We start from the raw sequence: 24,852 nt of genomic DNA, 5'->3' as shown, positions 1-24,852 counted from the left end.
TGAAGCAGTGGGTGTTCTGTGTACCTTCAACACAGTACACACCAATCGTTTTTGGCTGATTTCCTATCTTGCTGCTGTGTAGTGGTTGTTGTCTGTGCCCTGACTGCAGTATACACCACTATATTCACCTCACCTATATAGCTAGTGATCTAGCTTTAACCACTTAACAACTGCCCATTGCCGATTAACGGCTTCAGGGCGGTTGTTTAACTCAGAGAGGCCGTTAATTAACGGCCTCCCAGAATTCTGCTCTCGCGTGCGAGGTGTGCGCACTCGAGAGCATCCGTGACCGCCGGGTCCACAGGACCCGGCGCATCACGGTAAACGGCCGCTCATAGCGGCCGTTTACCACGTGATTGCTCCGTCAAATGACAGAGTGATCACTTGGAAACAAACCGGCGTCATGTTATGACGCCTGTTCCTCCCTCCCCTTTCTGTACCGATCGGTACAGCGGAGGGGAAAGAGATCGGTGTCAGCAGCGATGTGGGCTGCATCTGCAGTGCCCACATCGCTGCTCACCGAATTTAACCCCTCAATTCCCTGCCAATACTCTGCAATACCAGTGCATACTCTGCAGTACCCTGCCATTACTCTGCAGTACCCTGCCATTACTCTGCAGTACCCCGCCATTACTCTGCAGTGCAGTACCCTGCCATTACTCTGCAGTGCAGTACCCTGCCATTACTCTGCAGTACCCCGCCATTACTCTGCAGTACCCCCCATTACTCTCCAGTAACCCCCATTACTCTGCAGTACCCCCCAATACTCTGCAGTACCCGCCATTACTCTGCAGTACCCGCCATTACTCTGCAGTACCCCCAATACTCTGCAGTACCCTGCTATTACTCTGTAGTACCCCGCCAATACCCCGCCAATACTCTGTAATACCCTGCCATAAATTGCCATACCCAGCCATACTCAGAGATACATAGCCATACTCGGTGATACCCTGAAATACCCAGCCATAGACGCCCCCCACCCCTCACCGCCCTCCGGTGCTTCTACCAACTCGCCAGTACCATCAAAGCCAGAATCTTTTTTTTATTTTTTATTTCAGGCTTCCCAGCCTAGAGGTGAGATGTGGGGTCATATTGACCCCCCAGATTTCACTGTAAAGAGGACCTGTCACCCCATATTCCTATTACAAGGGATGTTTACATTTCTTGTAATAGGAATAAAAGTGATCAAAAATATATTTTGGGGGAAAAAATGTCAAACTAAAATAAATAAAGTAAAATGAACAATAAAAAAATAAAATAAAAATTAAAGCGCCCATGTCCCCATGTGCTCGCATGTGCCACACATGTGAGGTATCGCCGAGAATGTTAGAGCGAGAGCAATAATTCTAGTCCTAGACCTCCTCTGCAACTCAAAACATGTAACCAGTAAAAAAATATTTAAAGCGTTGCCTATGGGGATTTTTTAAGTAGCGACGTTTGGCGCCATTCCACGGGCATGTGCAATTTTGAAGAGTGACATGTTTGATATCTATTTACTCAGCATAACTTCATCTTTCACTTTATGCAAACATTGGGCTAACAAGTGGTTAATAATAGAGCTTGCAGTCAGTAGTGTTAGGAGATAGTGCGTGCTGTCTGCGTGCTCTGTACCCAGTACATACCGCTATAATATAGGGCAGGCCCCTACTTTCAAACATCCAACTTACAAACATCTCCTACTTGCAAACGCAAGGAGACAGCAGCAAGTGAGATGAAAAAAGATGGACGACAAAACAAATTATACAGGGGTGATAACCCTTCCCTATGTTTTCCAAAAAGCTTAAAAATAGTTTTTTTGACTGGAGCTACACTTTAAAAATGTACCGGTTGAAAATGACAAACAGATTCAACTTAACACAACAAACCTACACAGTCCCTGTCTTGTTTGCACCGCCTGTATACTGCTGTTCTGAGTATATAGGGCCTGGGGGCCACACGCATTTCCTTTTTTTAATATGGGTACGGGGTTCCCCTTAATATGTGTACAAGACCCAAATAGGCTGGTAATGGGCAGGGAGGGCTACCCATGCCATGTTTCTCAAGGATTTTCAACCATATTGCAGGAACCAGATATAACATTAAAACCGCAAGCAGTTTTAAATGGTGTTATTTCCGTTTAATGTCATTTTGTGCAGGGACTGTTCTAAACACGGGAAACACGTGGCACTTCACAGGCATACTACAGACACCCCCCAGGCACCATATTTAAAGGAATATTTCACTTTTTTTTTTTCACTTTAATCGTCATTAAAATCAGTGCTCCCGCCAAAACGGTAGTTTTTAAAACTTTTTTTTGCAGTGAACCATGTCCCCTGAGGCAGGAGGCAGGTCGCCAAACCCTTTTTAGGACACTATCTTGCATATTAGCCGTTAAAATTAGCACTTTCCAATTCGAACGTTCGAGTCCCATAGACTTCAATGGGGTTCTAACGTTCGTACCGAACGCGGGGGTCGTTCGCAAGTTCTGGTGCGAACCGAACCGGGGGGTGTTCGGCTCATCCCTAGTGCTAACCAAAGGTTATGCTTTTTATTTCTTTTTTGTGCTTTAAAAATGGTTCATCCATTGTTTGAACTGACTAAGGGGAAATATAGTACAAGAAAAAAATGCCTGTTTGTGCCTGAATTTGGCATGGAACCAGTGACTAGAATGGGAGCATTGTATTTGAAAGAGTGTACCATCGTAGAAAGGAAAGCTTGTAAAATGGTCAATAATATTTAAGTCTTTTATGTGGCTATACATTATAATTGATGAGTTGAGAGTTAGAGAAAACAGGTTTTATTTTTTTGTTTTTCTTGTTTGTATTTGGTAGTTATTCTCTTATAAAAGTTGGATGGATAAAACATGAAATACATGGATAGAAAATTATTTTTTCCATGTAACAATCTCTACTATATGTAAGATTTAAAGCTGAAGTTTAGTATTTCTTTTTTGGATTACAGCACCAAACACATTAGTCATGTGTGATGGTGATCAGCCCATTGCCTACAGGCTGCTGATCTGGTAAAAATATTACATTTAGTGCCTCCACACCCATCATCTACTTCTACCCTATCCACCATTCATATTGCTTTTATTACTATTTTCACACATTGCATCATGTTCCGTAAATGGAGGAGTAGCATTTGAATGATAGAATTGCTACTGCCCATTCACAGAATGAATGGTAAAGGGGAGTGGCGGCTGGTGCTCAAAAGTTTGGGGGGAGGGGGCACAAAGACTCCCTGGCAAATAGGGGGCTTCCTGATTGGCTGGAAGGAGAATAAGGAAGACAATGGCGAATATTCATTTGCTATTGTCACATAAGTGGGTGTGCTTGGGGAGCAGTGCTCTGCACCCGCAGACCAAACTTTTTTGAAGCCTATTCGAGCCTCAGGAACTAATCATGTGCTTGAAACCCCCCCCATTGGAATCCATGCGGGGGGGGGGCAGTGACAACACCCCTTACGGAGCCCTTATTCTATCAGAAAGCCGCTACCCATCAAAACATGCAACCTTAATGATGTTCTATTGTGGCCATCTTGGTACACCCGCACTTGTCCACAGTAAGCCTACGTTATTGCTTTCCATGTAAATTCTTTACTCAAAGTCAGTTTTTTGGGGCATTGCTCTTTAAAAACTCCATACCTCCTCCATTTATGCAATATTTTAGAAGAAACCTGAGAGCCATATTTACCAGGAATTCCCTATAAGAAGTTCAGTTTCATAAACTTGGAGAACTTTCTTCAATATTATTTTTTGCACATGTAATTGTTTTTTATTTTTGGGTGACTAAGATAAAACATGTAGCTTGTTGCTTTGCAGTAGTTTTGCATGAGGCCCCGCAGCACAATATTTGGTGATGATAAAGTTATTATTTTCTACAGGATACCAATGTTAAACTGATCAGAGAGCTAAGAGAAGAAATTAACAGACTGAAAGCTATGCTGAGGAATTTTGAATTGGTATGTTCTAGCAAAACTTCTATAAAATATGGTACTTTATTCAAATCCTGTACAGATTCCTTACTTTTAGAGTTGTGTGGTTATTCGTGTTTATTGGTGTCTGTAATATTCCTGATGTTCTAGAACAGTGGTCTCCAAACTGTGGCCCATTGCTTGCCTTTATCTGGCCCTTGGGACACTCCCTCTGACACTGACAGTGGGGAATTATTCCTCACATGGACACCAATGATGGGGCATACATTCTTCCTCTGATACCGTAGATGGGGCACAATTCCTCCCACGAACACCAAAGATGGGACTCTAGTTCTGCCACTGACACCAACAGTGAAGCATTATTCCTCTCTGATACCAAGGATTGGTCACTATTCGTTCCACTGACTCCAGTTTTTTTTTTTTTTTTTTTTTTTTACGAAAATTTCTGTAAATGCTAGAAAAACCTGACTGACCCTCTAGCTTCAACCCAGAGAATATATACAGATAAGAACTCATGAAGTTTCTCACTTTTTTGATATACATTTTTGTTTAAAATTAGTGACTCAGAAGGTGCGGAAATAGAGAATACCGACTAGAAATTACTGTGCCAAACCTTAAATAATCATTGCCATAACTATGATTCAATTTTGGTCTGTGGACCAAGTTTGCTGCTTTAGAAACTTTAGTTATAAATGTTCACTTCAGTCTCATTTTCAAAATGCCTGAAGCCTTGAGCTGCATACAGAGATCATAATGTATCTTACTTGTCTCTCGCCTACAAAAAGTGTAAAAAAAAAAGTTGGTTTTCTCTCCAGCCATTAATCATTGTCAAATTAATGTTGAATGTGGTTGGTGCTACAGAATTGCACCACTTTTGACCCTGCAAGATGCTCTGTGTGCTGTGGATGCAGGAGATTGCACAGGACTCAGATTAAAGGGACTATGTCATAATCAATATATGGAAGCTAAGCTAATTGCTGACTTATTTTTGAAGCTGTAAGCATACCTCCCTACTTTTTGAGATGGGAATGAGGGACACCTATCAGCAAAAGTATGCAGGCATAGGACACACCCCTTGCCACGCCCCGTTAAAGGAGAATTGTACAAAATAAAAACAAGATTGGTTAAACCCACAAGTGCTTTTTTCACCACTACTATTACTTTATATTGGCTTTTGAAATTTACAAATGCAGCAATTTAGAAATTGGATGAAAGGTTTAGCGCTGGGAAACCCGTTTTGATACATAAAAAGTGCATTTTAGATACAGCTATATAGATAAGGCCAAAATAAGGGACAAATGAGGAATGAGGGACGTTGCTCCAAATCAGGGACAGTCCCTCGAAATCGGGGACAGTTGGGAGCTATTTGAAAGCCCTATTCTAGCCTCACTATTTGTTGACCTGGAGCAAGTATGTGTATGTCACTGTCCTGAAACCTTATATTCATATATTTGTTCAAGATCAGTTACTGACAGAGCAGTGAAATGTGGAAGTGTGGATGACAGCCCTGGAGCTTGTACCTTCAAACGCCAAGTGGTTGATGCTGGAATACCTACAATGCTTATTGGCAGAGCATTTGGTTTGCAGAACACTAGAGGATGAGCCCAGTCATTTTAGAAGTAGTGGCATGGCCTGGTCTACAATATAACAAATTACAAGAAAAACACTACGCTATCTCCGGTAAACCAGCCGCTGACACACTAAACGTGGACATTTTAGTAGAATCAATTATAAAGAGAAGTGTCGCGCTAAATAAAATAACTGTGCAAATATCTACACAAAAAATATAAACTTATATATAAGTGTGGGTGACCCCTGAAACAGTTCAATATGTGTGTGTATGTTACACGAGCCCAGTCATTTTAGAAGTAGTGGCGTGGCCTGGTCTACAATATAAGCAGTGTTGTTAAGTTTCAATTTTTAATGCACTGAAATTTCTAAGCTCTGAATGGAGCAATGTTTTGATGTCAGATCCAGTATTACGCAATGTTCGCATCTTGTTAGTCTAGAATAGTAGGCTGGTTTATACATCCAAATATGCCTTTTTCCATCTGTATATATGTATCTGTGGAATTGAAGTTTTTTTCTTTCGCTGTGCATTTTTATACCAGAGAGCTATTAGCCCTGCATTCAGCGAAGAAAGAGATGGGAATCTTACGGAACTGGTACGACAGAATGAATTAAAGGTATATGGAATATGAATTATATTCAATGTGATCCTGTACTTGTATGACTAGTGGCTTTGTTGAAAAGTCCTGTTAGGATTAATCAAGTTATTCTAGCTGCACATGTGTTCTGTTTTGTTTAATAATTTTTTGGCTTGATGCACTTCATATGTCCACAAGATGGCACTGTGCTCTTATGAGATTACTATGTCTCTATACCTTAAATTACATAATGAATTCCTTCCCCTTGTTATGTAACTGGCAGGCATTTGATTATTATTATTTTTACATTAAAATTGGCTCAACATTGCCTAACCAGATCACCTAAACCAACATCATTACAATATTGTTAAAGAGCAACACCAATAGGATAACCTCACGGGTTCGGTCCTATCTTTCCATTATCTTGAGTTTAATGTTTAGGTCAACCCAAATTTTTGTACAAATTTGTAGGTTTTCTGTTTTAATGTGCTTATTTGTCCATGTCATTTACTAACAAGATTGTCTAGTTCGACTATTTAAATATTCCTGCTATAAAACAACATTGTGGCTAAATTTGTGGCATTGCGGGTGAACACTTTGTGCTTCTGTATTACTGTTATGCTCAAAGCCTTTTACAAATAAATAATTAGAAACGTTATTAAAAGATGATTGGGGGGGCACCTGATCACTAATAAAAATATGGACAAATAAAACTTTTATTAAAAAAAAAAAAAAAATGTACCAACCTATGGTAAATGCCCATGTAGGAGACTGAAACGTGTCAATTTTTATGAATTGATTCCTTTTTATGGTTTGATGGATTAAATAAAGATATCAATATTTAATGCAAAGACATCCTGGTGCCGGATTTTTACTCTTCATTGGATTTGGACATTTATTACTATGCGACACCGATGTCTTGATCTCATCCGGTCTATCCTTATGAGCTTTGGGAGTTGCTGTACTTCCTTTGTTGCTAAATGCCCTTACTCCTACTCTGTGTTGTCATTTAAGTAATCTCATCCTACAAATCAAAAATTGCGCCTTTGATGTAATTTCTCCTAGTTCTAATATCAATACATTCTAGGATTTAGATACTTAATAGAACCTGGATGAAAATAACAGCATTAAATCTATACTGTTGGGCTGTTTGTATACAGAAGCTGAATGTAGGAAGCCACTGTGGTCCTGCATGTAATCTGTGCTCTGTGTAGCCTCTTCCCTTCCACATCTGCATTTCCACAGTTGCTTTCTAAACTGAGCCACTTGGCTCGAAACCCATTTTCTGTGGCAAATTACTATATGTAAAACAAGTATATCAGGTGAAATTAGTGCATTTACTTCCTTCAGAATAGCATTTTTTATTTTTACGTGTTTACAGATTGAGCAGCTCACCAAGGATTGGACAGACAAGTGGACAGATAAAGCAGCCCTTATGGAGCAATATAATGTGGACATCGACCACGGGAAAGCCAGAGTGACCATTGATTCTGGTTTACCTCATCTCATTGCTATGGATGATGATATCCTTAGCACTGGAGTGGTGATTTATCAGCTAAAGGTAATGATGTATTCCATATTCTATTTCTGGGTATAAAGCCGGGTACACACAGGCAAAATGTTGTGCAACATCGGCCGGTTAAAAAAAAAATGGCCGTTCGGTTGGCTTCTGTCACACGGAAAACCAGCAGCCACCCAACTCCCAATCTGAGAATGCTGATTGGCGTATCCTGGCGGGGGGCCGCCCCGCTGTCAAAACACAACGGCTCAGAGGGAGATCACTGCACTAATATCGGATCATCAGTACAGCGGCTCCGTCTGGAGCTGACACAAAAGAAACTGTAGTGTGTACCAGGCGTAAGCCTTTTTTTTATTTATAGACAGTATCACGTCAAAGTGAGTACACCTTCACATTCTTTTGTAAATATTTTATTATAGCTTTTCATGTGACAACTCTGAAGAAATTACACTTTGCTACGATGTAAAGTAGTGAGTTAACAGCTTGTATAGCAGTGTATATTTCCTGTCCCCTCAAAATAACTCAACACAGCCATTAAACAGTCTAAACCGCTGGCAACAAAAGTGAGTACACCGCTAAGTGAAAATGTCCAAATTGGGACGAATTAGCCATTTTCCCCTCACCGGTGTCATGTGACTTGATAGTATTACAAGGTCTCAGGTGTGAATTGGGAGCAGGTGTGTATGGTGTTAAATTTGGTGTTTTCGCTCTCACCCTCTCATACTGGTCACTGGAAATTCAACATGGCACCTCATGGTAAAAAACTCTGAGGATCTGTAAAAAAGAATTGTTGCTCCACATAAAGATGGCCTAGGCTATAAGGAGATTGCCAAGACCCTAAAACTGAGCTGCAGCATGGTGGCCTAGACCATACAGCGGGTTAACTGGACAGGTTCCACTCAGAACAGGCCTCGCCATAGTCAACCAAAGAAGTTGAGTGCATTTGCTCCGCTTCATATCCAGAGGTCCTCTTTGGGAAATAGATGTATGAGTGCTGCCAGCATTGCTTCAGAGGTTGAAGGGGCGGGGGGTCAGCCTGTCAGTGCTCAGACCCTACGCTGCACACTGCATCAAATTGGTCTGCATGGCTGTCGTCCCATCTTCTAAAGATGCACAAGAAAGCCCACAAACAGTTTGCTGAAGACAAGCAGACTAAGGAAATGGATTACTGAAACCATGTCCTGTGGTCTGATGAGACCAAGATAAATGTATTTAGTTCAGATGTTGTCAAACGTATGTGGCGCCAACCAGGTGAGCAGTACAAAGACAAGTGCATCTTGCCTACAGTCAAGCATGGTGGTGGGAGTGTCATGGTCTGGGGCTGCATGAGTGCTGCCAGCACTGGGGAGCTACAGTTCATTGAGGGAACCATGAATGCCAACATGTACTGTGACATACTGAAGCAGAGCATGATCCGCTCCCTTCAGAGACTGGGCCATAGGGCAGTATTCCAACATGATACTGACCCCAAAAACACCTCCAAGACAACCATTACCTTGCTAAAGAAGCTGAGGTTAAAGGTGATTGACTGGCTAAGCATGTCTCCAGACCTAACCCCCATTGAGCATCTGTGGGGCATCTTCAAACGGAAGGTGGAGGAGCGTAAGGTCTCTAACATCCACCAGCTCCGTGATGTCATCATAGAAGAGTGGAAGAGGACTCCAGTGGCAACCTGTGAAGCTCTGGTGAATTCCATGCCCAAGAGGGTTAAGGCAGTGCTGGAAAATAATGGTGGCCACACAAAATATTGACACTTTGGGCCCAATTTGGACATTTTTACTTAGGGGTGTACTCCCTTTTGTTTCTAGCACTTTAGATGTGAATTGCTGTGTGAGTTATTTTGAGGGGACAGCAAATACACTGCTATATAGTGTTTTCACATGAAAAGATAAAATAAAATATTTACAAAAATGTGAGGTGTGTACTCACTTTTGTGAGATACTGTATCTGGTGAAAACCATGGGCCCCCTTTTGCCAGTATGCCTTGCTCCATGTGGATCAATTTTTATTTCAATTACAGGAAATGTTACAAAGCTTGTGGGTGTGCAGCAGAGTAACCTGGTGTCTTTTTAAATGCCCAACTTGTCTTTTAAGCTGTTGGAGAGAACCTATTTTCAGGGGACCAGGTTATCGTCCTGTATATGTTTATTTACAGTATAATAACCTGGTAATTTACATTTAATCTGGGTAAATAAGATTAAAGGGTAAATTCATCTTTACTGAAAAATCTGTATGATGAACTTACATAGGACCCCCTCCTCACCCACTCCCCAGTCCCGCTGACCTAGAGCATGGCAATCTCCCGTTCTGAGCCTTGCAATAGCCGCATCATGGGTCCAGGGCTTAGAAGTCCCTTCAGCTTTCACGTTTCTTCTTCCCCGCTGACAGGGCAGGCTACACGGCTTCGGAGTCATCACATGGGGCCATCACAATGGCGCCCTCACAGTTCGAATGCTCCTAAACGTACCTCCTGACGGGGTATGTTTTGGCAGTGGCGGAATTATAGGGGTCGCTGAGATTGCCATGGCGACTGGGCCCCCTGCTGCAGGGGGCCCTTGAGGGCCCCCTGTACTCTTCGATAGGAGGAACGGCAGGGGCAACTAAGAACGGACTCCCCGGTTGTCAGCCGAACTATAATCGGCACTGTGCAGGGAGCTGTCAGGTTAACCTAAAGTGAAAGTACAGTGTGTGTTGTGCTCTTAACCTCCCCCTACAGTGCAGTACCCGACAGGAAGAACCAAGGTAAAGGACTGCCGTTATAAGACTATCTACTGTATGTATGTGTGTGTATATATGTATGTATGTGTATGTATGTATGTATGTGTGTGTGTGTGTGTGTGTGTGTGTGTGAGTGTGCATGTATATGTATGTATGTGAGTGTGCATGTATTTTTCAGTGGCGGTGCATCCATAAGGTGCCCAGGCACCGCCCCCTCTCTCCAGCCACCCCCTCTAAGACCAATGGATAGATTCATGCATAGCATGAATCTATCCATGTCCACTGCTGCCACCTCCATATTTATGTGTCCGGCCCCTTTTCGGGCACCAGGCGCCGGAATCACTGTGGTGGGGGGGTGGGTGTTTTTGAAGCACCTTATTAGAGCCATAGGCTCTAATAGGCTTCAAAATAGGTGAACTGTGAGTGCCATGCTTGGCGCTCACAGTCCACCCAGGTGTTTTAGAAAAGCAAATCTTGTGTAAGTTCACCTTGAACTTGCTCTTTAAACTTGCATAGCAGTATATTGTACTTACATATGCTTCAGATATTTTCAAAGGACATTAAAGCCATCATACTGCAGGTTCATTTTCTACAGCCAATTAAACCTGATAAGCATAGATTATGCTTAAGGTCTGTGAAAGAAAACTGGGACCCCAAAGAAACCTTGGAAAAGCACACAAACTCCCTGCAGATAGTGTCTTGGATAGCATTAAGCCTACAACCCCAGCACTGCAAGACTACAATTGCTAACATCTGAGTGTGTGTTAATCGTTATAATCACCATTATGCTCATATTAATATAACAGCGTCCGCTAATTCTATAAACTGTTTTCGGTGATAATTGCATTTTGCATGGATATGCGATGGCCACTTTTTGGTTTTAAAGGAAAAAAATTACAACCTAAACAAGCAATTGGCTAATATACAGGAATTCAGGCTCTTTCTATTATCAAACCCACAGTGTCTGGGGACTCCCCTTGAATCATCAAGGCTGTTACAGGATTTGTTGTTAAAGCTAGGGAAAAGGAAAATATTTTACACGGCATACTAATTTCTATCTCCTCCTATTTCTCTCTCTCTTTTTTGTTCCGGCTCTCCCTGGCTGATAGATGAGGCTTTTCTTGTCATTTCTGCTTAGCATTCATTAGGCTCTGCTATCTTGGTATTCCGGAGAAGGTAAAATGGATTGCCTTGTGTTCCACATTGTGAATGTTTAGACAAAGGCTTTGCGGTTGTAGTTGTGCGGTGCTCACCGAGGTGTCTGTGTTTGAGGTGCAAATCTGTCATCTATTTTGTTCATTTCATTCACTGACTGCTTTGATTTCCTGTTCTGTGATTGTCTAGGAGGGAACAACGAACATCGGGAAGGGTGATCATGATATAGGTAAGAAAAAAGGCTGTTTATGTATGCCAGAATCTGTGCTTTGACCTATTTCCAGACAATTCAGTATTTTAGCTGCATTCATTACTAGTGTATTGCAGATATAAAGGCAACGTTTGACAAGATATGTTCATTTATCTTAAATTTTAACAATAACTAACATTTTCTGGCCCTGATTTTGGTGTGGATGTGTACGAATGTATATACTGTTTTTTATTTATTTAGGATTTAGCCAGAATTCACAGCTTATTGAATGAATTGATGCAACCATTGTTTGTTTGCAGATAATGTTTAGTAATAAAACAAAAGATGTGACGATTTAATTAAAATTGTATTCTAGGATGCTCTATCATTTTGTTCAGCTATTAAGTCTAGATTGAATGCAGGTTGGAGAGTTATAATATAATCGTCCTGTACCTTTAGGGGTGCCTAATGCATTCTAGAGGAGGGTTGGTCTAAAGGATTTTGATATAAATAAAATATGCATTTTGGGATGGATTTAGTCTTTTTATAAGTCTGATCCAAAACGGGTATCTTATAGGTGCATGTTGGGGGGCAGGAATCAAATGAATAGGTTTGTGCTCAAAACCTTTCAGCACATGTATAGATTTAAAGATAGTAAAGTAGACTTGCTTTGTTAAAGGAAACACCTAGAAGTGTTAATTATGACTAGACTGTACCCTGAAAATGTACCTTTTTTGTGCTGAATACTTCCTGGTATGTGAGGGTGCCTAGGCACTCCCGTGCTTACAGCCTCATACAATAGCTGTATATCTGCAGTGTGAGATCTAAGGCACAGCTGCCTCTGACTGTTAGAAGATTTGAAGTTAGATTTGATGTCACTATTGTTCTGCTCACTGTTCTCTGTGCTGGAGGTTCTGACATAAGGAAGCAAAGCCCTGCCTCCACCTAAATGACTGTCTCCAGACAGACACAGTGCAGAACAAAGCATGGTAAGTTAATAATGGGGTACAGCTTATAGCGTTCGGTTTCTTTGTAAAGGGAAGTGACCACATACAATTACCACAATCGGTGTAGTAGCTTTAGAACTTTGACAAAGGTCTCATTCGCAGACATTAAATTCAGTGTGCTGCAGCTTAAAATGATTGTAAACCTTATTTTGTTTTTTTACTTTTAACAATTTAAAAAGAAAGTTATACTTGCCTGATCTGTGTAAGGGTATTGCACAGAGCAACCCCCTACCACCTCTTCTGGGGTCCCCCCACTGGCGCACTCTGCTCCTCCTCTTTTGTATGTTTCCCTATAGCAAAAAACGAAAGTATCCCCAAAGTGGGGTTTTTTAACAGCGTAAATTACCTGTGGAGGCTAGTTTATGTATATATGGAAATAAATACTGACATGTGGCAAAAAACTAATAATACAAATGTTTATTAGTAAAAAAGAGGATTGAACAGGTGACACAGTAGTCAGGGACTGAGCTCCACTATGTGAATAAAAATATATGATATTACATGGATAGACAGAATACAATTATAATGCCTAGACCATAATGCCACTGTAAATACAGTAAAAAAATAGATAATGTGGACCCTTTACGCGTTTCGACCCTCTCGGGGGTCTTCTTCAGAAGGTTTTTATCTATTGTAAAAGAAGGAAGACAAACATAAATACATATCCATATATGGTGCACTGTACTTTACTAGAAATAATCTGCTGTGGGCAGAATATACACCAAACATTGCATGGTTACATAATTAACAGTCAGTTGGTATACATTGCATGATAGCTACCTATATCATTCACGTAGGAGATCCTCTTTGAAAGACAGAAATAAGCTCCGCCATTTCTCCCATATCCTTCACAGATGCGCCAAACCTGCACAGTTGAAGTTGGTCGCTATGCTCTACCGAAAAGGGAGAGCAAGGGAACGGAGTTCAAGGGATAAATTACTTACAGGGGATCACATCGCTATTGCTACCTCCAATATAAAATAGTGGAGGAGGGTATAGGTATGGGTAGACAGAAGTCGGGAGGGGGACAACCTACAATAAAAACAAAAGAAAATATAAGGATGTATATATATATGAAAAATCCCTATTCAGGGGCTGTCCCCCCTGTATAGGGGGACAGAAAATATACCTACATATAGTATGTCGGGTATATAGATACAGAGGTAAGCCACACTACTTGAGTGTAGCATACCATACACGATTAGAGTTTAAGCAGATGATAATAAAAGCTAAAGATCATTGTAAGTGCCCAGTAATGAGTCAGCAACGACAGACAACGCCAGATGACAAAGGAGAAAATAAGTGAAATAAAGACACAGCATGTGCAAAATCTAATACCCCAGCGTGACTGGTGGTGAAAGTAAGATGGTGAAAAGTAAAATAAGAATACACCATGTTCTGGTGTCCAACGTGCCCCAGCGTAACAAAAGTAAGTGTGGAAAAGGTGGTATATATACCTGTGGTTAATATCAAGTAAGTGCACGTTATGTAGCAGAGCCAAAAAGGGGCAATATAATGGAGATAGTAGTTGATTAGAAATAATGGGCTTTACAATCAAACCCCTCAGATACTTATACTGTCATGGGACAGAAAAGACCTTTCGTCTGCAAATAAACAAGAGATAGTATTAAACTCCTGCCAGCAGAGCTATATATAAGCGGTGAGGAGAGTAGTAAAGCATTCAGTAGAGTAATCCAGTGACTTACCCTGCACCTAAAGTCAGTGCTAATGCTATCCTGTAGTAAGCAGAGTGAATTGCTAGTGTGAGGAGGTGGGATATAAATCATGTGTCGTTCAATTAGCTGAATCAAATTAGGAACTCCACCTGTCTAGCCATAGCCTCATTTGGTCGCCATATTGGTTGATTAGAAATAATGAACTTTCCAATCAAACCCCTCAGATGCTTATACTGTCATGGGACAGAAAAGACCTTTTATCTGCAAATAAACAAGAGATAGTATTAAGCTCCTGCAAGCAGAGCTATATATAGGCAGTAAGGAGAGTAGTAGAGCATTCAGTAAAATAATCCAGTGACTTGCCCTGCACCTAAAGTCAGTGTTGGTGCTATCCTGTAGTAAGCAGAGTGAATTGCCAGTGTGAAGAGGTGGGATATAAATATCCCATGTGTCGTTCAATTAGCTGAATCAAATTAGAAACTCCACCTGTCTAACCATATCCTCATTTTGTCGCCATATAGGCCGACCGGATGTGGTCCCCTCGGCGTTCCGGAAGTGACCTTCCCAACATGGCGGGAAGGTACGCAGTAGCGTCGCACCGGCGTGACGTCGGCACGTCGCGTCGCACGCGTACAAAACGCATGCGCAGTGAGGTGCCGCGTCCGGTACTGTTCCGGAATGCCGCCGACCAGATGCATTGTCCCGGGGGGACGGGTGGCGCCTACCCGCACAAGCCCCGGGACGAACGGGGAGAGGCATGCGTGCACCAATGCCGCTCCCCTCTTCTGGTCGGGAAGTCATACCCAAGCAGTCCGCCCTATGTGCAGCGAAACGAACAAGTATGCTCAAATGGCACCATCTGATGGAGAAAGAGGGGAAATGCACACGAGCTTATCCGTCATAAAGTGTATAGAAAAATATGTGAAAGGACATATTAATATATTTAATAGCAACATGTCAGGAGTAAAAATAAATATAAAAATAGCACAAAAACATTTCATAATGAATATATCATTCACAGGTAAACTGGGTATACATAAGAAAATCATCTACTGGTTAATGTACAAAATATGGCAAGCTGGTTATCGGATGGTGAGGCCATATATACATACTACGTTACTGTATCACATATATGCACATATACTCCCATCAGGTGCAAAGAGGAGCAAATAAGGATAATCAATATAATCATCCTATTAGAAAATTAGTGGAGCACCTATAAAAATGTGAACATTTGCACGTGTGTGGTATGTTAACTTTATAGGTGCCTTGAGGGGCTATATCTGAGGCCCAAACCAAAATTGTTCCAATTATCGCCTTGGAAGCTATTCATGTTGACAACAAAAGACAATCGACAATAGCCGAAAAATGCCAAATTCAAATAGTACTAAACCAAGTAGAGCTCATGGCCCAGACCTCTGTATGTTACCGAATGGGGAAGGGTGTTTAACCACCCGGGTTTTAGAAGACTAGAAAAAATGGACGGTAACACCCCTATGCAGGGTCAGAGGGCGCTGATCACCCCTGGTATGTTGAAAACAAAAAACGAAAGTATCCCCAAAGTGGGGTTTTTTAACAGCGTAAATTACCTGTGGAGGCTAGTTTATGTATATATGGAAATAAATACTGACATGTGGCAAAAAACTAATAATACAAATGTTTATTAGTAAAAAAGAGGATTGAACAGGTGACACAGTAGTCAGGGACTGAGCTCCACTATGTGAATAAAAATATATGATATTACATGGATAGACAGAATACAATTATAATGCCTAGACCATAATGCCACTGTAAATACAGTAAAAAAATAGATAATGTGGACCCTTTACGCGTTTCGACCCTCTCGGGGGTCTTCTTCAGAAGGTTTTTATCTATTGTAAAAGAAGGAAGACAAACATAAATACATATCCATATATGGTGCACTGTACTTTACTAGAAATAATCTGCTGTGGGCAGAATATACACCAAACATTGCATGGTTACATAATTAACAGTCAGTTGGTATACATTGCATGATAGCTACCTATATCATTCACGTAGGAGATCCTCTTTGAAAGACAGAAATAAGCTCCGCCATTTCTCCCATATCCTTCACAGATGCGCCAAACCTGCACAGTTGAAGTTGGTCGCTATGCTCTACCGAAAAGGGAGAGCAAGGGAACGGAGTTCAAGGGATAAATTACTTACAGGGGATCACATCGCTATTGCTACCTCCAATATAAAATAGTGGAGGAGGGTATAGGTATGGGTAGACAGAAGTCGGGAGGGGGACAACCTACAATAAAAACAAAAGAAAATATAAGGATGTATATATATATGAAAAATCCCTATTCAGGGGCTGTCCCCCCTGTATAGGGGGACAGAAAATATACCTACATATAGTATGTCGGGTATATAGATACAGAGGTAAGCCACACTACTTGAGTGTAGCATACCATACACGATTAGAGTTTAAGCAGATGATAATAAAAGCTAAAGATCATTGTAAGTGCCCAGTAATGAGTCAGCAACGACAGACAACGCCAGATGACAAAGGAGAAAATAAGTGAAATAAAGACACAGCATGTGCAAAATCTAATACCCCAGCGTGACTGGTGGTGAAAGTAAGATGGTGAAAAGTAAAATAAGAATACACCATGTTCTGGTGTCCAACGTGCCCCAGCGTAACAAAAGTAAGTGTGGAAAAGGTGGTATATATACCTGTGGTTAATATCAAGTAAGTGCACGTTATGTAGCAGAGCCAAAAAGGGGCAATATAATGGAGATAGTAGTTGATTAGAAATAATGGGCTTTACAATCAAACCCCTCAGATACTTATACTGTCATGGGACAGAAAAGACCTTTCGTCTGCAAATAAACAAGAGATAGTATTAAACTCCTGCCAGCAGAGCTATATATAAGCGGTGAGGAGAGTAGTAAAGCATTCAGTAGAGTAATCCAGTGACTTACCCTGCACCTAAAGTCAGTGCTAATGCTATCCTGTAGTAAGCAGAGTGAATTGCTAGTGTGAGGAGGTGGGATATAAATCATGTGTCGTTCAATTAGCTGAATCAAATTAGGAACTCCACCTGTCTAGCCATAGCCTCATTTGGTCGCCATATTGGTTGATTAGAAATAATGAACTTTCCAATCAAACCCCTCAGATGCTTATACTGTCATGGGACAGAAAAGACCTTTTATCTGCAAATAAACAAGAGATAGTATTAAGCTCCTGCAAGCAGAGCTATATATAGGCAGTAAGGAGAGTAGTAGAGCATTCAGTAAAATAATCCAGTGACTTGCCCTGCACCTAAAGTCAGTGTTGGTGCTATCCTGTAGTAAGCAGAGTGAATTGCCAGTGTGAAGAGGTGGGATATAAATATCCCATGTGTCGTTCAATTAGCTGAATCAAATTAGAAACTCCACCTGTCTAACCATATCCTCATTTTGTCGCCATATAGGCCGACCGGATGTGGTCCCCTCGGCGTTCCGGAAGTGACCTTCCCAACATGGCGGGAAGGTACGCAGTAGCGTCGCACCGGCGTGACGTCGGCACGTCGCGTCGCACGCGTACAAAACGCATGCGCAGTGAGGTGCCGCGTCCGGTACTGTTCCGGAATGCCGCCGACCAGATGCATTGTCCCGGGGGGACGGGTGGCGCCTACCCGCACAAGCCCCGGGACGAACGGGGAGAGGCATGCGTGCACCAATGCCGCTCCCCTCTTCTGGTCGGGAAGTCATACCCAAGCAGTCCGCCCTATGTGCAGCGAAACGAACAAGTATGCTCAAATGGCACCATCTGATGGAGAAAGAGGGGAAATGCACACGAGCTTATCCGTCATAAAGTGTATAGAAAAATATGTGAAAGGACATATTAATATATTTAATAGCAACATGTCAGGAGTAAAAATAAATATAAAAATAGCACAAAAACATTTCATAATGAATATATCATTCACAGGTAAACTGGGTATACATAAGAAAATCATCTACTGGTTAATGTACAAAATATGGCAAGCTGGTTATCGGATGGTGAGGCCATATATACATACTACGTTACTGTATCACATATATGCACATATACTCCCATCAGGTGCAAAGAGGAGCAAATAAGGATAATCAATATAATCATCCTATTAGAAAATTAGTGGAGCACCTATAAAAATGTGAACATTTGCACGTGTGTGGTATGTTAACTTTATAGGTGCCTTGAGGGGCTATATCTGAGGCCCAAACCAAAATTGTTCCAATTATCGCCTTGGAAGCTATTCATGTTGACAACAAAAGACAATCGACAATAGCCGAAAAATGCCAAATTCAAATAGTACTAAACCAAGTAGAGCTCATGGCCCAGACCTCTGTATGTTACCGAATGGGGAAGGGTGTTTAACCACCCGGGTTTTAGAAGACTAGAAAAAATGGACGGTAACACCCCTATGCAGGGTCAGAGGGCGCTGATCACCCCTGGTATGTTGAAAACAAAAAACGAAAGTATCCCCAAAGTGGGGTTTTTTAACAGCGTAAATTACCTGTGGAGGCTAGTTTATGTATATATGGAAATAAATACTGACATGTGGCAAAAAACTAATAATACAAATGTTTATTAGTAAAAAAGAGGATTGAACAGGTGACACAGTAGTCAGGGACTGAGCTCCACTATGTGAATAAAAATATATGATATTACATGGATAGACAGAATACAATTATAATGCCTAGACCATAATGCCACTGTAAATACAGTAAAAAAATAGATAATGTGGACCCTTTACGCGTTTCGACCCTCTCGGGGGTCTTCTTCAGAAGGTTTTTATCTATTGTAAAAGAAGGAAGACAAACATAAATACATATCCATATATGGTGCACTGTACTTTACTAGAAATAATCTGCTGTGGGCAGAATATACACCAAACATTGCATGGTTACATAATTAACAGTCAGTTGGTATACATTGCATGATAGCTACCTATATCATTCACGTAGGAGATCCTCTTTGAAAGACAGAAATAAGCTCCGCCATTTCTCCCATATCCTTCACAGATGCGCCAAACCTGCACAGTTGAAGTTGGTCGCTATGCTCTACCGAAAAGGGAGAGCAAGGGAACGGAGTTCAAGGGATAAATTACTTACAGGGGATCACATCGCTATTGCTACCTCCAATATAAAATAGTGGAGGAGGGTATAGGTATGGGTAGACAGAAGTCGGGAGGGGGACAACCTACAGCAAGCCATCTGCTATGGGAGTAAACATGCGGGCATGCTCCTGAGTCGGGCTGTGTACAGACACACACAGTGTACCCCCCCCCCCCCCGCCACATCCTCACAGAATTTAACTGTCAGCAGCAGGATCCCAGGGCACAGTTAGTGGGAAAGAAACAAAGTGGGAATTGGTCTGAAAGATATTTCTAGGTTTATCTAAGAAACTCCTAGGCCTCCAAACATGGCCATCAGTTTTGGTAGGCAAGGAAGCCTGATTGCACCATTCTAAACACTGTACACTGGCACTGCCAATAATGCAGTTCCTGTATGGCAGAGACTGCTGTAGGAAAGCTAGATTTCCAAGCACCAATGAAATGGTGGGACGCTACCTAGCAACTGTGTTGGTTATATTACGTTGTATCATATTATAACATGTATGTACAATTTAATAAGGAGAGCTATAATGACTGCAGCAGGTAAGTAGATGAGTCTGGGCACTCAAGTGCTGACATTTCTTCTTCAATTGCCCTAATTTTGTTACCAGGATCAACTCCATTGAATAATGAAATATATATATATATTTTTTAGTGGATGGCTTATTCTATGGTTTCATAAAACTTGAGTGATTGCAGCAAGAGTTTTTTTACAGACCAATTTAGGTTCAGTATTGTCAGTGCATTTTCCCCATTTAGAACCCAGCTTAATCACCAAATTTTTAAAAGCTGCAGCAAAAAAAGTCTTTCATAGTTATATAGTTAATCAGGTTGAAAAAAAGTCCATGTAGTGCAACCATAAAAAAAAAAAATGTCATACAATCCCATATACCCAATCCTATACCCACAGTTGATGCAGAGGAAGGAGAAAACCCCAGCAAAACATGATTCAGTTTGCTACAGCAGGGAAAAAAATTCCACCCTGATCCCCCAAGAGGCAATTGGATTTTCCCTGGATCATCTTTACCTTTAAATTTTCAGTACCCAATTATATTATGTACATTTAGGAAAGAATCCAGACCTTTCTTAAAGCAATCTACTGAGCTGACCAGAACCACCTCTGGATGCAGTCTATTCCACATTTTCACAGCTCTTACTTTGTAGAAACCTTTCCGTATTTGGAGATGAAATCTCTTTTCCTCTTGTCCTCTGTGTTGACCCTAAAGTGAATAACTCAGCACCAAGTTCACTATATGGACCCCTTATATATTTGTATATGTTGATCATATCCCCCCCTAATCTCCTCTTCTCAAGAGGGAATGAATTCAGTTCCTCTAATCTTTCCTCATAGCTGAGTTTCTCCATTCCTCAGTTTGGTTGCCCTTCTCTGCACTTTCTTCAGTTCCCCGATATTCTTTTTGTGAACTGGTGCCCAAAACTAAACTGCATATTCCAGATGAGGTCTTACTAATGATTTGTACAGGGGCAAAATGATCTCTCTCCCACCCGCCTCCTTCTCCGACTGCCTCTGCTGGAGGGGAGGGGAGAGGGAGGTTTCTGTCAAGGCTTCCCCCGTCTGGTTCTGCCGGGGGGGTTCGTCCGCAGCGCTTGTCCCCACTGGGGAGCCTGTCGCCGCCTCCTTCTCCCGCTGTCACTGCTGGAGGGAGGGGGTGCCAGCCACAGGCTTCCCCCGTATGGTGCTGCTGGGGGAGGAGGGGAGGGGGTTTGCCGGCGGCTCCTGTCTCCACAAGGGAGCCCTTCTCACGCCCGCCTCCTTCTCCGGCTGCCACTGCTGGAGGGGAGGGGGTGGGAGGTTTCTGTCACAGGTTTCCCCCGTGTGGTTATGCCGGGGGGGGGGTTGCCCACAGCTTCTGTCTCCATGGGGGAGCCTATCTCCCTCCAGCAGAGGCAGTCGGAGAAGGAGGCGGGTGGGAGGTTTCCTGTCACAGGCTTCCCCCGTATGATTCTGCCGGGGTAGGATTTGCTGGCGGCTCCTGTCTCCACGAGGGAGCCCTTCTCCTGCCCGCCTCCTGCTCTGGCTACCTCTGTTGGAGGGGAGGGAGGTGGCAGCTGTGCGGGCTCTCCCGCCTGCCTCCTTCTCCTGGGGGTTCGGCCGGGGAGGGGGGGTTTGATCACCTGGCGAGTGGAGGGGGGAGGGACTGGTCAGCCCCTCTCTCCCCATGTTGTTTCGGCCGCCCCGCCTCTTCTCCCGGTATTCATGCTAAGGGGGGGTGTTTCGTCCCCCACCAGCTCCACTCGTTGACCCCTTTTCCCCCGGTTGTTCCGCGGGGGGGTGTTCGGCCACCTGATGATCCTCCGTCTCCACAGGGGCCCGCTTCTCCTGCCTGCTGGCTTGCCGTGGGAGGGGGGGGTTCAGGTGTTTCTGCAAGAGGGAGGGGGGGTTCAGGTCGCCTGTTCTGCCAGGGGAAGGGGTTCGTCCGCCTGGTGGCTCCAGGGAGCTGCTTCTCACGCCTGCCTCCTTCTCCTGGGGGTTCTGCTAGGGGAGAGGATTCGGTCGCCTGGTTCTGCCGGGGGGGGGGGGGGGTCCGTCCGCCTGGTGGGGGTCCTCATGCAATTTTCAGGTTCTCACGCATGTTCGGTTTCTCATGCAATTTACGGTTTCTCATGCTATTTTTACGGTTTCTCATGCAATTTACGGTTTCTCATGCTATTTTTACGGTCTCATGCAATTTACGGTTTCTCAGCAATTTACGGTCTTATGCAATTTACGGTCTCATGCAATTTACGGGTCGTTACACAACTTATGTTTTTTGCAATTTACGGCTTTATGTGATTATGGTTTACGCAATTTACAGTTCTCATGCAAATTTGTGTGTTGACATTTCATGTGGTCATGGTTTTCTCGTGCGATTTGTGGTTTCATGCTATTTACATTTCATGCAATTTACAGTTTTCTGCAATTTGCGTTTTTTTTCTTGCAATTTTGCATTGCTCATGTGTTTTACGTTTCTCAGGCGGTTGACGTTTTCAAATTTTTTCGGTTCTTGTAGGGTTTTTTCAGGATAGTTATGGTTCTCCGGTTTTACATTTTCCCATGCAATTTACGTGTCTGATGTATTTTACTTGTTTGATGCTATTTATGTGTCTCAGGCAACTTTTTATGTTTTCATAAGTTTTGCGTGTTTCTCATATTTTTCCCATGTTTCTTACGTCTTTCCCATGTGGTTACGTTTTCCCATGTGTCGTATGTTTCATGTTGCCCCTCGTTTGCAGCATTTCCGTTAGCTGGTACTTACATCCAGGATCTGTCACGTCTACAGGTCCATACGGGCTGAGGTTTCGTTGTTAAATGATTGTCGTCCCACAATCTTCTCGCCTGTAGTCCACACATCATACGTATATGCTGTGGGTACCGCAGCCCTGAGTGTTCGTTTTTAATTTCCTGTCTTGGTGCTGCAGGTTGCTCGGGCTCACTTCTGCATTCATTATTGTGGTGTCCTCAGGTTCACATTCATGCGCTGTTGGTCCTGTCATTTTGGCACCCACGTCCTAACACTTTAGGTCCTACGTCCTTTACTTGGCAGGTACCAGGGGGTTTGTTGTGTCACGGGCGGGTTGTTGTTAGGTTTTTCTAGTTGTCACACACAGTTGGGTTGTTCATGTTCTTCCACCGCGGGTTACCCATCACGCCTATGGGTTTAACAGTTTGAGGTGATCGTTTTTAATTGGCTTGGTCGGTGGCAAGTCTTCTCATGTGTTCTTACACCACTCACATTTTGTTCTAACTCACGTTTCTCATGCAGTTAGTTTCTCATATGCTTTGTCCTCATGCAGTTTGTGTTTCTCATGCAGTTTACGTTTCTCATGCAGTTTACGTTTCTCATGCAGTTTACGTTTCTCATGCAGTTTACGTTTCTCAGGCAGATTACGGTTTCTCATGCAATGTTACGGTTTGCGGTCAATGTTACGTTTTATGCAATGTTATGTTTCTCATGCTATGTTACGTTTTCTCATGCTATGTCACGTTTCTCTCGTTTTTCAGGTATCTCTCGTTTGCCAGGTTTCTCTTGTACCCCCAGGGTTTTCTCTTGTACCCCCAGGGTTTTCTCTTGTACCCCCAGGGTTTTCTCTTGTACCCCCAGGGTTTTCTCTTGTGGTTTCAGCGATTCGCGTTTCTCATGCAACCTGCATTTCCTAGGCAGGTCGTGTTTTCTAGCAGCCTCGGTTCTTATGCTGCTCACGGTTATCAGATCATGCTACTCATGTTTCTCGTTCAGTCATGTTTCCTTCTCGCAGGTTACGTTCTTGTCGCAGGTTTTCTGCTCACGATTCTCTCGCTAGTTGTGTTCCTGACCAGTTGGGTGTCATTCCTTACTATCTTTAAATTTCCTAGCTGCGTCCGGCCAGGAGTTGTGCTAGGGTATAGAATGATTGGTTAGTCAACCTTTCGCTGCTCTGCAGCTTCTACTGGCTCAGGGGCTTTCGGGGATCCCGGAGCCCTCTCGGGGCCCGGGCCAGCATCTGTAGGCTCGGGTCTCAGAAGCAGGTCCCGGCATCGCACTTTCTTTTCAGTTCCAGTTGTGGTAGATTGGGTTTTCCATTTTGGCTGGCGCAGCAGCCTTGATCATTGGTTTTGTTTTAAATACCAGGAAGGCTCATGACACGGCTTGGCATGTTTTCTGGGCTTTCCAGGTTAGGTTTCCAGTCCTGATGGTTAACATCCAGTTCCTATTTTCTTTTCTGTTTTGTTTTTGTGTTTCCTTTTTTGCCTCCTCCAGGTTGTATCGGCCCTCAGCACTTTCTGGGCATATCGAGTTAAGTCTCAGCATTTCATGTTGAATGATCCGTCAGGTTGTTTTGTTTTTCTGCACTTTTGTTTGAAACCGTCCAGGGTTCCAGCAGAGTAGACTCCCTGCTGTGTTCAGCTGACTTTCCATTGTGGGTCTTATTTTCGTGACGGTTTGACGTACTCTCAGGTCTCCTTTAGCGTTGGTTACCAGCTTGGGGCTCAAGGGGGTGCTATAGCTGGCTTGTGGTTCCTTAAGCCAGGGGAGTGGTGCTTCTGGCCCAGGGTTTCACTTACTTTAGCCAATCTACTGATTGGCACCCCGGCCCTTTCTGTTACATCTGCATGCTCGCAGGACGCAGCATTCGAGGGCGGCACTGTTGTCAGGTTCGTGGAGCCTGGCAAGGTGTGGTGCTTGGTGTTGGTTTTATACCAAGCGTGTTAGTGTTACATTTGTCTAACTCTGGGTTGGTCCTCTACTGCCTTTTTCCTAGCACTTCCTTTTCTGCAGCTAAATACATATCTCATTTTCCGCCACCCCAGGTTATACGTTATTCACTGTGTCATCTGGTTGTCAAGCTTTCATCCTACTGTGTTATTTTTTGCCCCTTTTTAGGCATACTGACCACATGACCCTGGCACACTTCAGGTCTTTGTTCTTTGTTGCCCT

At 42.9% G+C, this 24,852-nt stretch overlaps 1 protein-coding gene and 2 long non-coding RNA genes across 3 annotated transcripts in view; 1 reads left to right on the top strand and 2 right to left on the bottom strand.

Moving 5' to 3' along the window:
* The window catches only part of STARD9 (StAR related lipid transfer domain containing 9), a 314,211-nt gene that overhangs the window by 173,956 nt on the left and 115,403 nt on the right, over positions 1-24,852 (top strand). Inside the window, exons 14-17 of the mRNA XM_077464565.1 lie at positions 3,865-3,942; positions 6,027-6,101; positions 7,444-7,623; positions 11,644-11,683. Coding sequence (XP_077320691.1) covers positions 3,865-3,942; positions 6,027-6,101; positions 7,444-7,623; positions 11,644-11,683 — 373 coding nt within the window. The remainder of the gene's footprint in view (positions 1-3,864; positions 3,943-6,026; positions 6,102-7,443; positions 7,624-11,643; positions 11,684-24,852) is intronic.
* LOC143942107 (uncharacterized) lies at positions 13,099-14,243 on the bottom strand. The gene is made up of 3 exons (XR_013264684.1): positions 14,109-14,243; positions 13,432-13,683; positions 13,099-13,279 (listed from the first exon to the last, which is right to left on the bottom strand). It is a non-coding gene; the product is annotated as an uncharacterized LOC143942107 (long non-coding RNA).
* LOC143942106 (uncharacterized) lies at positions 16,018-17,162 on the bottom strand. Its single transcript, XR_013264683.1, has 3 exons — positions 17,028-17,162; positions 16,351-16,602; positions 16,018-16,198 (listed from the first exon to the last, which is right to left on the bottom strand). It is a non-coding gene; the product is annotated as an uncharacterized LOC143942106 (long non-coding RNA).

This window comes from Lithobates pipiens, unplaced genomic scaffold, assembly GCF_037356315.1.
Source record: "Lithobates pipiens isolate NorthernLeopardFrog02 unplaced genomic scaffold, aLitPip1_a1.2 Scaffold_30, whole genome shotgun sequence".
In the NCBI taxonomy this organism is placed as follows: Eukaryota; Metazoa; Chordata; class Amphibia; order Anura; family Ranidae; genus Lithobates; species Lithobates pipiens.
The sequence above is the reverse complement of the archived record's forward strand: the minus strand, read 5'-3'. Positions and strand labels throughout refer to the sequence as shown.